Raw genomic sequence first — 14,633 nt, forward strand, 5'->3', positions numbered from 1 at the left:
ACTCTGCCTTTCAAATAAAACAATAAATCTTCTTTTAAAAAAAGTTTCTCACCAGCCTCCTGAGTCTCTCTTTTAAAAAAATACATAAATAGGCCAGCGCCGTGGCTCAATAGGCTAATCCTCCGCCTTGCAGCGCCAGCACACCAGGTTCTAGTCCTGGTCGGGGCACCAGATTCTTTTTTTTTTTTTTTTTTTTTTGACAGGCAGAGTGGATAGTGAGACAGAGAGACAGAGAGGAAGGTCTTCCTTTTTGCTCTTGGTTCACCCTCCAATGGCCGCTGCAGCCAGCGCATCGCACTGATCCGAAGCCAGGAGCCAGGTGCTTCTCCTGGTCTCCAATGCGGGTGTCCCTGACCGGGACTAGAACCCGGTGTGCCGGCGCCACAAGGCGGAAGATTAGCCTGTTAAGCCACGGCGCCGGCCGGGGCACCAGATTCTATCCCGGTTGCCCCTCTTCCAGGCCAGCTCTCTGCTATGGCCCGGGAGTGCAGTGGAGGATGGCCCAAGTCCTTGGGCCCTGCACCCGCATGGGAGACCAGGAGAAGCACCTGGCTCCTGGCTTTGGATCAGCGCGGTGCACTGGCCGCAGCGCGCCTACCGCGGCGGCCATTGGAGGGTGAACCAACGGCAAAAGGAAGACCTTTCTCTCTGTCTCTCTCTCTCTCACTGTCCACTCTGCCTGTCAAAAAAAAAAAAAATACATAAATAAAATGGCCAAGAATTCAAAACATTGGCAAGCTCACACATAAATCAGGATTTTCATCTTCTCATGAAATCACAAATTAGGTAGCCATCAGGAGGAAGAGGAAAGCTGCTGTGCCCTTTGTTTATTTTTTAAAAGATTTTGTTTATTTGAAAGGCAGAGTTAGAGAGAGAGACAGAGACACACAGAGAGAGAGATCCTCCATCTGCTGGTTCACTCCCCAAAAGGCCGCAACAGCTATGGCTGGACCAGGCCAAAGTGAGGAGCCAGGCTCTCCATCCAAGTCTCCCATGAGTGGCAGGCATCCAAGCATTTAAGCCATCTTCCACTGCTTTCCCAGGCACATAAACAGGGAGCTGGTTTGGAAGTGGAGCAGCTGGGATTCAAACCAGTGCCCACATGGGATGCTGGCATTGCAGGTGGTGGCTTAACCCACTGTGCCACAGTGCCAGCCCCCCACTGTGCCCTTTGGGTGGGACATGCACTCTCCATTTGTCAAGACCTCACACCCCACCTTCACCCCAACCCCTTTCCTTATGACTTAAAGTAGATCTCCTCATTCATCCATCATCCCTGCTGTGATTACAAAAGTGTTAGACATTAGGCCCCTTAGGGCTGGTATTGTGACACAGTGGGTTAAGGCACCACCTGCAGCACCAGCATCCCATGTCATAGTGCCAGTGGAGTCCCGGCTGCTCTACTTTTTAAAAAATATTTTATTTATTTGAAAAGCGGGGTTACAGAGAGGCAGAGGCATAGAAAGAAAGAGGTCTTCCATCCGCTGGTTCACTCCCAGTTGGCCACAATGGCCGGAACTGCACTGATCTGAAGCCAGGAGCCAGGAGCTTTCCCCAGGTCTCTAACATGGGTGCAGGGGCCCAAGGGCTTGGGCCATCTTCTACTGCTTTTCCAGGCCATAGCAGAGAGCCGCATTGGAAGTAGAGCAGCCAGGACTCAAACTGGTGCTCATATGGGATGCCAACACTGCAAGTGGTGGCTTTACCCGTTATACTACAGCGCCGGCCCCCGACCCTGGCTGCTCCAATTCTGATCTAGCTCCCTGCTAAGGCACTTGGGAAAGCAATGGAAGCTGGCCCAAGTGCTTGGGCCCCTGCCACTCATGTGGAAGACCCTGATGGAGTTCCTAGCACCTGACTTCAGCCTGGCCCAGCCACTAGACCATCCAGGGGATGACCCAGTGGATGGAAGATCTCTCTCTGTGTGTGTCTCTCCCTCCCTGCCTGTCACTCTGCCTTTCAATTCAAATAAATAAATGAATCTTTAAAAGAAAGAAAGAAAGTGGAGTCCTTAAAATGGAAAGCCACAGGGGCCGCGGCTCTACTTGAAAAAGGCAAACCCGATAACCTTGAAGCCCAACGCCGCCACAATTGGAGCATCCCTAGGAAAGGCGTCTTCCCCGGCGCGGCGGTCTCAGCACACCCTGTGAAATGCGAGTGAATGCTGGTGTCAGAAGCGCCGACTGAGAAGGGAACTTGGGGTGCAGAGGCGCGCAGTACAGAGCCACAGGGACCCCGCAAGGGGGTGCGGGGACTGTGAGATGGGAGCTGGCAGTAGCCGGCGTCTAAAGTGGAAAGGACTCCGATGGGATCCTCAGGGGCTTCTGATGCTGCATTAAGAAGGCAACCGTGGGTCCCTGGGCGTGATTCGGCCCCGCCTGGCCTTTCCCAAGCCCTCCCCGCACTCTCCTGGGGATCTATTTTAGGAGAATGGCGCCCCCTGCTGCCTTAGCCCGGACTTGCGCCTCCCAGGGCCATCGGAGAGCGCCTGGAAGCCTTGCACGGAATCGCAGGTGGTGATGTTTGTGACGGTGCCAGCGTTTTCCTAGGCAGACGGTCCACCGGAAGAGTCGTGATGAGGACTAATGCCACACGGGTGCTGCCAGGTAAAACACGGAATGCTGGTTAAATGTGAATTCAGGGATACGCTTGTAACCCCAAATTACCTATTGTTTACCTGAAATTCAAACATAGCTTGGCGTTCTATATTTCATTTGTTAAGTCTGGCAGCCGTAGCTAGTGCGAGGAAGGGCTGGGAGGGAACCAGGAGCGGAACTGAACGAGGGGGGAGGCTCTCCTTGGAACCTCTCCATCGGAGAAGGGCCGGAGGTGACACTTGCTCAGGTTTTACGGTGCTGTCTGGGTACACAACTCGATGTGGGAAACCACTGTTAACTGAACGCGTCCCGGATGAGGGGACTGTGCACTGGCCCCTTCGGGGATCTACAGAGCTGTGGATGCCTCCTAAGAAAATGAACCTGGTGACACGCATGCCCTTTCCGTAAATGTGCCGGGAGCTCCAGCCGTCACATTAGAGCAACAAGACTCACGTGTTTGCCCCCGGGCTGTGGTGTGAATGGGGCAGTTCTGGGGTCCTGAGGAGGAAATGGTATCCGGTCTGAACCTCAGCTGAAGCCTGGTGTTTTGCTAGCCGCTCACACACTCTGACGGAACCAGAAATGAGCAGGCAAGAACACATCCTGCCCCGGGCAAATGCCTTCTCCCAGGCCTGACAGCGACCACCGGGATTCAGGCCCAGCTGGACAGAAACCCCATCGGCCCTGTGCAGCAGACGAGCCAAGGCACCGGATGCAGCCTCTCCATTCCAAGTCCCTCTTTGTGCCCCTTCCCAGGCCTCCCACCTCTGGCACCGGGGCTGAGGACCGTGCCTGGCAGGGCTTGGTTTTCACCAGTAGGTGGCAGCCTTCCAGGGTGCACGCACTGGAAGCTGGGCTGGGAGCAGCTTCCTGGGTCAGGCTGCCCTGGGACTTCCTTGTGGCCCTCCTGGAAGTCCCCACCCCAACACAGGCTGCTGTCCCCTGGGCTCTCCAGAGGGAAGGTAGAAGTGGCCCGGGTCCAGGGGTGCTGTTTCCAGATGGGGTTTTGGAAAAACCCCATCTCTTGGTCAGGACGCGCCTGTGACACTCCAGCTCCGTGGTAGCAAGGCCCTGCAGGGTCTTACCAGAGTGACACTGTATGTTGGACATTTTCTGCAGTGAAGAGACTAATTTATCTTATTGATATAGTGGTATGATTTCCCATTATAATTTCCTTGGGAGAAGGTGCCTTTATTCTGTGGATAGATTTTCCTAAGGTTTTTTTTTTTTTTTTTCTTTTTCTGGAGTTAAAAATATCCTTTTTAAAATCATAATGGTGATATTTGCACTACCTAACTTCGTTACTCGAAAAAAAAAAAAAAAAGACAGCATACGACAGCATACTTGTGTCATTTGGAAACTTCCAGAAAATCCAAATAGCTGGGAACCACTGGCTTAGCTCACTTGAGGGTTGAAGAGCGTCCTGAGCCCTGATAGCGAGAAGCAAGATGGGACTGGGCGGCTCCACCCTCCCCCAGAGCCACAGCCTCCAGCTGATGCGCTCTGGAGGGCCCTGGCTCTGCCCCACATGAGACTTCCTTCCGGCTCACCTCTCCCCAGCAGGTTCTCCCGGATAAAATGTCACGTACCGGAGAGCTTTGGGAAAGGAGCCCTAGAAACACGAGATTCCTGTTCCCAAAGACAGCTGGTGTGCTTGTGATGGGGAGGGCTGAACGGTCCCGCGGAGACCTGGCGCGAGCGCTCTGCCAGGGCGTCTGGGGGAGCTGACCAGCGCCACTCACACAGCGCACACAATGTTCCCGTGACAAGTGGGCCAGACTCGTCTGGCGGCCGTGGGCCTCGGGAGGAGCTCAGCTCTCCTCCCACAGAGGGCGCAGGTCCAAGGCGCAACCCGAGTTCCGGTCTCCTCGGGGACCAGCCCAGCAGCCTACGGGGCACCTGGCCTTCTCCAAGATTTTTCCATTTCCAAAAAGTGCAGACTTGTGCGCAGCTCTGAGCTGAGCCCATTCCCAAATACCTCGCCTTACTGAGTATTCAGTCAATGTTTCCTTCCTGCCATGTTACACTTTTTAAAGATCATGGCAGGGCCAGTGCTGTGGTGCAGCCGGTAAAACCACCACCTACAGGGCCAGCATCCCATATGGGCGCCAGCTCAAGCCCCAGCTGCTCCACTTGCGATCCAGCTCTCTGCTATGGCCTGGGAAAGCAGTAGAAGATGGCCCAACCCTGCACCCGCATGGGAGACCAGGAGAAGCACCTGGCTCCTGGCTTCGGATCAGCGAGATGCGCTGGCCGCAGCGGCCATTGGAGGGTGAACCAATGGCAAAAAGGAAGACCTTCCTCTCTGTCTCTCTCTCACTATCCACTCTGTCAAAAAAAAAAAAAAAAAAAAAAAAAAAAGGCCCAAGTCCTTGGGCCCCTGCACCTGCATGGGAGATCCACAGGAAGCTCCTGGCTTTGGGATAGGCCTAGCTTTGGCCGTTGTGGCCATTTGGGGAGTGAACCAGTGAATAGAAGACTTCTCTGCCTCTCTGTAACTCTTTCAAAGAAACAAATACATCTTAAATAAAAAAACAAAAAGGCCATGACATTTCTCGTTCAGTGTGGAACCCCAGAACAGCTTTCCCTATGACTGTATCCTAGATTACTGTGTGGGCCATTCCCCGCACCAGGGTAAGAGGTACACAGGAAATGGAGATTGCTCTGCCAGGAGCCCGAGGGCCACCAGCCAGGGGGTGGGCCTGACACTTAGACCAAAATAGACCTAAGTACAATGCACTCGGGAGCTAAAAGCACAGGGTTTGGGGGGAATCTGCGCTGGCCCCTCCCTTCCACACATAGCTGCGAATTAACTGCGGATGAAAGTCCTTTGATCTTTGGAGACCTGCGGCACCAGGGTGCCCAAGGTTAGTGATCAACAGAGCTTTTGTTTGAACTTGTCTGGCATCTCCCATTTATCAGCCATGTTCTAAGCTCACGGTGTTGCTAACTGGAGTCAAATTTGGCACTCTCGGTTCCATGATCCTGCAGGTGAGGACGCCACGCTGGACAACCTGGCGGCCTACGAGACATTCACAGGTGTCCTGGAGTTGCGTGTAACACCGCCCGCCACGTGTGCTGGCTGGAACCGATGGCAGGTGGGCGCACGGGACCGCAGCAGGGACAGGCAGGCAGTTGAAGACCCTTTCCTGCTTGGCAGTGCGGCCAGAGCTCCGTTTCCCCCTGCGTTCATCCTCCTGCACGCTCCAGCTCCAGCCTCGCCTTCCCGACTCCTTCCTTCCTTGCCTCCCTGCAGCGGCCTGAGAGGCACCGCTGTCTCCCCATCCCCACATCCGCGGTGAACCCGGAGGGTGAAGACTCGCCTCACTCTGGGCTCCCGGCGTTTCGGGCTAGATGAATGGGCAGGGGACCCAATTAATAGAGCAAACCTGGGCTGTCGGCCCGCGGCTGGTAGGACAGGCCAGTACAGGTGACAGCCACGGGGGCAGACTGAGAATCCCGTCTTGCTCTGGGGACTAGCTCCAGTCACTCTGGAGATGGCTGGGGGAAGCAGAGCGGAGGAAGGAGTCCGATGCTGTAACGATGTGTGCTGAAACCACAGGCCCAGAGCGACTGCCTGCAGATCCCCACCTGGTAACGCACGCTAACCACGTACCCAGTCCACAGAAGAGCTAAAGAACTATCTACCCAGCAGGAAAGGCGGGGGAGGTGGAGAAAGGAAGTCGGGCTCCGTGCACCGGAGGAGTTCAGAATACGAGGGCCTCTATGGGCAGGGCTGCAGGGACACCGGCCCCTGGAGTGAGACGGCTGCCAGAGGGCAGGGCTTGAAAGACTGGGCGGGGGGTGGCGAGGCAGCGGCTCAGGAAGGAGGCCGGGCTCCCATCTGGAGAGCCCAGGGGCCGGGGCCGCTGAACAGATGGCGGGAAAGTTGCAGCTGGTGGAGACGCACTTTCATGTGTAAAGTTTGGTCCTTGGAGGCTTGCGATTTCCAGCTCTGAAGGCAGCAGTGGGCAGGTGGCTTGGCTCCAGGCTCCGCCTCCCCGCCCCACTGCCACCCCAACACAGTAGCGGCTCTGCCAGGACTCAGCCGCCGTGCCTTCCACCGCATCCCTTTCAACAGGCAGAAGCTGGCATGGCGACGTGTTGGCACGGCCTGGGTGGCAGAGGACTGCGGCGCTGGAGCAGCTGAAGGGGGCAGGGGGAAGAGGAGGGATTAATCCAGCCTCCCGGGAGAGGAGCAGGCGGCCTGAGAACAGACGGAGAGCTGGGGGGAGTCGGGGAAAACACATCCACGGGCCTTCCAAAGCCTGTGCCGACGCAGGCAAAAAGGCGGCGGTTTCCGCTCGGCTGGCGGCACAGCCTTGGATGGAGCGGGATGAGGGGAATGGGAAAACACAGCAGCCTTGGGGGCCCTGGGTTCCTCTGACCCCCAAGCCCGAGACGTTTCTGAAGAAGAGAACATAGCTTTGGTTTTTTCAGGAAGCATTTGCCCACCGAGCTTTGGGAGAGAAAGTGATTTTCACACCCTGCGGCTCTGCCCGCCAGCCACCTGCCTTAACACACAGAGCCACGGCCGTGGGAAGGGAGGCTGCCAGCACAGCGGCGGTCTCCGGAGACTCCTCCGGGGGAGCCCCCAGCCAGCCGCGCCGCCACGCCGAGGGCATCAGGCTCCACTGCCGCCGTCTCCGCGCTCCAGGGCAAGAACAGAAACCACGACTCCGCCTCGTTAACATCCAGGTGCTTTTTTAGAATATGTGATTTTGCTTCAATTAAAAAAAAAAACAAAAACAAAAACAGAACCCAGTCCCTTATCACTATTGAGTCTATCTTCCCTTCCCAAGAGACTCCGCGTGAGATAATAACTTAAACGCTTGTGGACGGAGGTGCTGTCTTCCTAGTGGGAGGTCTTCTTGGCTCCTTTCCCAAACTTGGCGTCGAGACCGAGACCTAGGGAAAGGGAGAAGCGGGGCTTGGCTCGAGGGGCAAATGAAAGCCACCAGTGAGGGTGGAGGGAACAGCACGCCTGGTTCTCCTGAACAGGGGCTTTAAAAAATCAACTGCACGGGGTCGGCACTGCGGTGCAGTGGGTTAGCACCCTGGCCTGAAGCGCCGGCATCCCATATGGGCGCCAGTTCAAGTCCCGGCTGCTCCACTTCCAATCCAGCTCTCTGCTGTGGCCTGGGAAAGCAGTGGAAGATGGCCCAAGTCCTTGGGCCCCTGCACCCATGTGGGAGACCCAGAAGAAGCTCCTGGCTTCTGGCTTTGGATCGGCACAGCTCTGGTCATTGCAGCTATCTGGGGAGTGAACCAACAGATGGAAGACCTCTCTCTCTCTCTCTGCCTCTCCTCTCTCTGTGTAACTCTGACTTTCAAATAAATAAGTAAATCTTTAAAAAAAAAAACAAACTGCAGAACTCGAGTTTTCTTTTTTCTTTTTTGACAGACAGTGGACAGTGAGAGAGAGAGACAGAGAGAAAGGTCTTCCTTTCACCCTCCAATGGCTACTGCGGCTGGTGCACCACGCCGATCCAAAGCCAAGAGCCAGGTACTTCTCCTGGTCTCCCATGCGGGTGCAGGGCCCAAGGACTTGGGCCATCCTCCACTGCACTCCCTGGCCACAGCAGAGAGCTGGCCTGGAAGAGGGGCAACCGGGACAGGATCGGTGCCCCGACCGGGACTAGAACCCAGTGTGCCGGCGCCGCAGGCAGAGGATTAGCCTGTTGAGCCGCGGCGCCGGCCTGAACTCGAGTTTTCTGTCACTCCCAGCACAGCGCAGCGGCACTCCATGAAAACGCTTCCCAGATCCTGGTGACACACAGGAGGGGTCTTCTAAAACGCCATGGTAATACACACTATGGAAAAACCAGACCTGGCTTCAAGATTCCTGGCACACAAAAGCCCCTTTAATTTCCCCACAAACTTCCCAATGTCCTTGCCTGCGTGTGCGCGTGCACATGTGCAGGACTGAAGGAAGCCTGGTGCGAACTTGTAAGCTGTCTCCGTTTGCTCGCCCTCAGCAGCCCAAGTCAGGAGGGAATAAGCTAAGCCCAGTCTGGAGAAATCGACGACAGAAACCGCTACGATGAAATGTGTATAGGAGACTGGACCAGAAACCAAGCTTCCCTTTCTCCTAAGGTTTTCTCTGAAATCACCACCCACTGCACAAAGGCGCGCGTGTGTGTGTGGCCCGAGACGCGTGCTGGGAAGGGACTTACCCAGGAACACCAGCACAGTGCCCACCCACTGCATGGCGCTGATGGGGTTGGCGAAGAGGATCACGGAGGCCAGAATAGTGAAGAACTTCCGAGTTGTGGTGATGATGGAGCAGGTCAGGGGCCCGAAGTAGACGACTGTCATGAAGATGAAGCTCTAGGGACAGAACAGGGGCCAAGCTGCCTCTCATCCACCTGCGTGAGACCCTTCCACCCTCCTTCTCCCAGCCAGACCAGCCATCCGGTCCCCAAGAAGCAACTCACCTGGCCCAGGGCACTGGACAGGCCGAAGAGCAGGATGTTATAGATGACGGCGGGGAACCTCTCGGCAAATCGCAGGAACTCCCAGAGCTCCCCAGTGAACAGGAGTCCTAGGAAGAAACAGCATCTCAGGTGCATGCCCACACACGCGTATACACACACACACACACCCCTCTGCCCTGGCCCGTGGCTTGCCGAAGTTCAGTGGGGGAGGCTGGGGCACGGCCAAGTGCACACAGTGGGTGTGTCTGAGCACGTCCCTTTTTTGGAGGGGGGTGGATTAGAGAAACTAACTCAAGACTCAGTTTTGTGAGAAAGGCCTTAAAACTAATCAGTCATTTCTACCAGTGTGACTGAAAGCAGAGCTGCTCGGATGCCAGGGAGACCCTGAGCCACATGTCGCCAGCTCAGCGACACCTCCAGCCTCCAGCACGGCCCACCTGCAGCCCTCAGCTGCCTCTCCCACTAACCCAGGCCACAGGACGCAAAGCTCTCTCTACCCTGGCCAGACTGGAAAAAGGTGAAACAGCACTCAGTGCAAAACAAATGTGTTCTTTTTTTTTTTTTTAATTTGATAGGCAGAGATAGACAGACACACAGAGAGAGTGCTCCTATCTGCCGGTCCATTCCCAACAACCAGGGCCAGACCAGGCCGAAGCTGGGAGCCAGGAACTCAATCCAGGTCTCCCACGTGGGTGGCAGGGACCAATTACCTAGGCTATCACCTGCTGCTTCCAGGGTCTGCCTTGACAGGAAGCCACGATCAGGAGCCAGAGGTGAGACTCGATCCCAGGCACTCTGACATGGGATGCCAGTGTCTAAACATCAGACCAAACACCAGCCCTGGCATTCACGTTTGAACTGGATGCAGCAGGTACCCAAGTCTGTCCTGTGAGCACTCTGCCAACATCTCACGTCCCTCACGCCAGGGAAAGACCCCAGGAGCCGTCACATGTGTTACTGCTCTGTCTTCCCCGACACCTGACAAAGGCCTGACCCACATGTGCTGGAAACGAGTAGCAAGCAGCTCCTGCTGGGGCAGGTCTTCCAGGAAGGTTTCTAAGGGGCTTGGAGCAAAGGCATCTCGGAACCAGTTTAGGCCCGTGCTCTAGGCCGAGTGAGCAAGTGGCAGCTGGGCTAGGGATGAAGCGGAGGCGGGCAGCCTGCCCTCTGGTGGCACACTCAAAGAACAGCAGGGCTGCTGCTCACCAGCTCCCAGCAGCAACGTGGACCAAAGGTTGATGTTCAGCATCATGTGGTTGGAGCCGGTCTGATAGTGAGCTCGCATGTGGTCCTGGGAAACGCCTGTCAGTCCATCCAGGGTCAGAGACAGCAGCTGAGAAAGAAAGGGAGCAGCGCTCGGTGAGGTGACCAGCAGGCCCCTCCCTAACCCAGGACGTGGGACTCTCGCGCTGCCTTGAGACAGAACTTCAGAACAGAACGGTGCCGTTCAGTCACAGGTGGCGGCGGGGAGAGCATGCTCGCCCTCCCCTCCCCAGGCACCGGCCTGCTAGCCACACAGCACGTCTGGAGCAGGGGCACAGCAGGAAGCCCACCACTCCCCGACAGGACGCCTCGCAGCTGCCGTGCAGGGCCTTGGGTAGGCTGTGGAGAGCCACGCTGCTCTCCGTCAGCTGGAGAAGAGGAAGACAGTCCCTGCAGGTTTTCACGTCCCGGCCTGGAGCACAGGGCTCCAGAGAATGGATCTGGTCCGACTGCTGGGACCGGCATACTGACTCTGCTGCTGCAACAGCCACGTGACCGTGGACACGGACAAGCGACTGAACCTCGCTGTCCTGCGTGTCCGTCTGTAAAATGCAGATCCTGCCTGTGTTATGAGAACAGTGCTGGCAAAGCTTGTTAAGAAATAAACTACTTGGAGCAGCACCTCACACACAAGCAACAGCTACTACTGTCCCCGGCCTTCGGCCTCCAGGCGCCCGGGCTGGCCAGGGTGAGAGACATTCCGCCCCTCTCGTCCTCAGGCCTGTGACCTCACACCAGGTTAGACCCAGGCCTCCGCCTCTCCGGCTCCCCCTGCCGGCCTGAGCAGAGAGGGGATGCTGCAGCCAGACACGCACTTGGGGCAGGGGCGTCACAACCTCCAGAGGCCTTCAGAAAGTTTGGAGAAACGTGTATCACAAAAATGCATGCATGAATTGCCTAATTCCCTCCCTCCTTCCCTCTCTTTTCTTTTTTCGGCACCAAAATAAACTTTTCCTTGAGTTAGTTTCTCCAGGACCATCCCAAAGCGCGCGGCGGCCGCAGCGGGCCTGCGTACCAGAAGCAGCTCGCCGTAGCCCACCGTGTGCTCCTCAGCCCCGCCGCCCTTCTTGGGTTTGTACATGAAGAGGGCCACTCCAGCCACAATAAGCAACACACACAGGTACTTGGCCAGCGGGTACTTCTTCTTCAAGAGGGTCACCCCAAGGAGCATGACTGCAGAGAGAAACAGGGCGGGACATTCAGGTACCCACAGGCATTGAGGACCCCAACACCCCTCTCCTCGGAACCCAGCGAGGCTTTGGAAGCAGGGACTGTCGGAGAGGGAGGGGACACAGAGAAGAGACGCAGCGCCGTGCTGGCACTCAGATAAAGACGACTGAGCAAGAGAGCTGATTTAAGGTGGGGAGAAGGCCGAGAACAAAGGTGCAAAGTCCTCGGGAGGAGCGGGGTGAGGTGGGGACAGCATGATGACAGTGCGCACACGCAGGACGCTGCCACGCCTGCCCAGCGAGCCCAACACGGTCAGCCTCCAGCTCAGGGAAGCATGAGCAGCCAAGCCCGCCACAGGAAGCCACAGGGCTGATGGCACAGGCAGGGGGAGTTGCTGGGGGCAGCTAGGGCGGGGTGAGGAAGTCCAGAGGGCACAGAGCTCTGGCAGAGGAAAGGGATCGAACTAGGAAAGGTGGAGGCGGAAGAGGGAGACAGCCGCTTCTGCTTACCTGGGATCGGCTTGCAGGATTTACCAAGGACCTGAAATTAAATTCAGCAAATGATTTCTAAGCGGCTGTGCTGCGCCAGGTGCTGAGCAAGCGCTGCGTGGAGTTAGGATGAGTGAGAGCGAGGCCTGCACCGGGGACTTCAGTCCCCGCATGCTGCCCACTCCCACGAAGCCCAGGCTCCACGTTCTGCATGCTCTGCGCTTCTCAAACGCACTCTCCCGGGGCTGTTCTCCTCTAACTGAAGTCACAGACCCGAGAGGAGGCCCCTCGGTCCTCTTCAGACTCTGACCAACCCTCACCCCACGCCGGGGCTTCACCTGAGTCGGGTAGTTGACAAACTGCAGTGCTGAGTTGCTGGAGACCATGGCACCCAGATAGGAGACAGAACAGACAGCATAGAGCCAGCTCCGAGTTCGGTCCACCCTGGCAGTGTCAAAAAACTGGATCACTGGGAGAAGACAAAAAAAAAAAAGAAAGAAAGAAACATACAAGAGAAACCTGGTGGGGCTAGGATGGACCACTAAGGAAAGTTGAAGCCACACAGAAGCAGCTGCCTGTCCAGTAAGGCACAAGCCTCTTCTGTTCCCAGGGGCCCGGGAATCTCCGCAAATTATTCCACCCTAAGCCCAGAGCGGACCACGTGCGGGGTGGAGCCAGGGGCCGCTTCAGCTTGAGAGACCCTTTAGCCCTGCTGCTCGTCTCCGGGCAACAAAGCAAGCGCAAAGCATGTTTGAAGCCCACACACAAGAGAGAGTCAAGGAGACAAAGGGAAAAACTGTCTCAGGTGGTCTCACTGGGGCCCTGGGACCCGAAGACCTGTTCCCTGCATATTCCTGACTCAGAAGTCGGTCTAATTTAAGAAAATAACATTTCACCCTCGAGACAGAGAGAAAGGTCTTCCTCTTCCGTTGGTTCACCCCCCAGGGGCCGCTGTGGCCAGCACACCACACTGATCCGAAGCCAGGAGCCAGGTGCTTCTCCTGGTCTCCCATGGGGTGCAGGGCCCAAGCACTTGGGCCATCCTCCACTGCCTTCTCAGGCCACAGCAGAGAGCTGGACTGGAAGAGGAGCAACCGGGACAAAATCTGGCGCCCCAACCGGGACTAGAACCCAGGGTGCCGGCGCTGCAAGGCGGAGGATTAGCCTATTGAGCCACGGCGCCGGCCCCACCCTCTTTCAAAGTCATTAGTTTCAGAGACTGCACAGGGAGACCCTGTGAGCACAAAAAAAGCTCAGGAGAGTCGGATGCTGAGGGGAAATCAAGGTGCGGGGGCCAGGCTGCGGCATGGGAGGGGCACCCGACAATTGACCGCCCGGGTACTCACAGATCTTGGCGAACACGGCATTGATCACACACTGGATGAAGACCAGAGTTAAGGCAAAGGTGAACGTCTCCTGCTTGGGCCCCTCCCCATACTTTCCTCTTGTTCTACGGACGAAATGCATAAGAGAAGGGGGAAATGAGTGTATTTCCTTCACTGGCATCTCCCGGGGCCGGGGCCAGAGCTCTGAGGTTCTCTGTTTCTCTCCATGCAGGTGGAGTTTGCAAAGATCTCTGGGCTCATTTACAAAAGGAGTCGATTTTCCTGGACGTGGACAGCAGACAGCCCAGTCTTGGGAGAGCAGTCCGTGAAGGACGGAGCCCGAGGAAACGGGGAATATTGGATTGGGAAACAAGGTACCCCAGGGAGGACGAGAAGGTGGTATGTGGGGGTATGGCAGCAAGGCCAAGGGCGGAAGAACAGGCTGCCTGCAAGGATCTGGGAGGTCAAAGAGGAGCTGGCTCAGGTCAAGGCGAGAAGTCTGATCTGTTCGGGGGTGGACATCTTAGACCGTAAAACCCAGGCCCCCGGAGCCCACAGAGGAGATACCAGCTAACGGAAGAGAAATGACCAGGTCTCAGAAAGCCAAAGGCCAATTCTGGCGTCGGGGAGGCTCGACCGCGGCTACAAAGAGCGAGCCGGGTGCTGGAAGGCAAGAGACCCAAGCACGAGAAAAAGAGGAAGGCCTGAGGCCAGGGGCGGGAGACCTGAGAACCGGGCCACCGGGTGGGACGAGGGGGCTGGACCAGGGGGAATGTCTGACTACCCGCGCCAGGGGTCGGCTCACATCTTTTCCTGCAGGATCCCATAGTAGAAATAGCAGACAAAGACGCCCAGGAAGCAGAGAGGCAGGCGCAGCCGGTCGGGCACCAGGGAGCTGCTAGCGGCCATGAGACGCCCGGAGGAGCCCACCGGAGACCCGCTCACAGCCGGCAGCGGCAGCGGCGGCGGAGGAGGCGACAGCTCCAGTCGGACATCGCCGACCGGCGGCAGGGGCCTCATAGGAGCTGCATGCGACCGCCGCTCCGTAGGGCCCAGCAGTCACCGCCAGAGCTGCCAGCTCAGGGCTGCCGGGGAGGAACTTCCTCAGAACCCAGCAACTGCTTCCTGGGGAGGAAGACCGGCCGTGGGAACTTGGCTCCATTCCTGGTGGCGAGGGAAGCCGGGAGCCTCGAGGCTAAAACCTCACCCTCGAGATTTTTCCGATCAGGCAACTCCGAGGACAACTATGACGCGGGGAGCCTGGGGGTGCCCTAGGAGGCACCCGGCGCGGAGTGATGACGCACATGGATGTGGAGTTCAGCAATTGGCTACGGGGTACGAAGTGCGATAGGT

At 57.0% G+C, this 14,633-nt stretch overlaps 1 protein-coding gene across 2 annotated transcripts; it reads right to left on the minus strand.

Moving 5' to 3' along the window:
- Positions 1 to 7,284: 7,284 nt before the first annotated feature.
- Positions 7,285 to 14,302, minus strand: SLC35B1 (solute carrier family 35 member B1). 2 transcript variants are annotated; one of them, XM_062216853.1, is made up of 9 exons: positions 14,086 to 14,302; positions 13,302 to 13,405; positions 12,294 to 12,424; positions 11,977 to 12,007; positions 11,313 to 11,470; positions 10,241 to 10,367; positions 9,035 to 9,141; positions 8,774 to 8,927; positions 7,285 to 7,505 (listed from the first exon to the last, which is right to left on the minus strand). In XM_062216853.1, the coding sequence occupies exons 1-9, from the start codon at positions 14,298 to 14,300 to the stop codon at positions 7,453 to 7,455; spliced, it is 1,080 nt and encodes a 359-aa protein (XP_062072837.1). In that variant the 5' UTR covers positions 14,301 to 14,302; the 3' UTR covers positions 7,285 to 7,452. The 2 variants fall into 2 exon arrangements, with proteins under 2 accessions (XP_062072837.1, XP_062072838.1); XM_062216854.1 differs by having other exon boundaries at positions 12,294 to 12,399; positions 14,086 to 14,169.
- Positions 14,303 to 14,633: the final 331 nt, after the last annotated feature.

This window comes from Lepus europaeus, chromosome 18 (genome assembly GCF_033115175.1).
Source record: "Lepus europaeus isolate LE1 chromosome 18, mLepTim1.pri, whole genome shotgun sequence".
In the NCBI taxonomy this organism is placed as follows: Eukaryota; Metazoa; Chordata; class Mammalia; order Lagomorpha; family Leporidae; genus Lepus; species Lepus europaeus.

Excerpts from the sequence above, each read along its gene's own strand:
- SLC35B1 (XM_062216853.1), bottom strand. The coding sequence starts at position 14,300 with ATGAGGCCCCTGCCGCCGGTCGGCGATGTCCGACTGGAGCTGTCGCCT. Across the intron at positions 10,368-11,312 it reads GCTACGGCGAGCTGCTTCTG|CTGCTGTCTCTGACCCTGGA; the intron begins GTACGCAGGCCC and ends TTTCTTTCTCAG. Across the intron at positions 9,142-10,240 it reads CACGTTGCTGCTGGGAGCTG|GACTCCTGTTCACTGGGGAG; the intron begins GTGAGCAGCAGC and ends GTTTCTTCCTAG.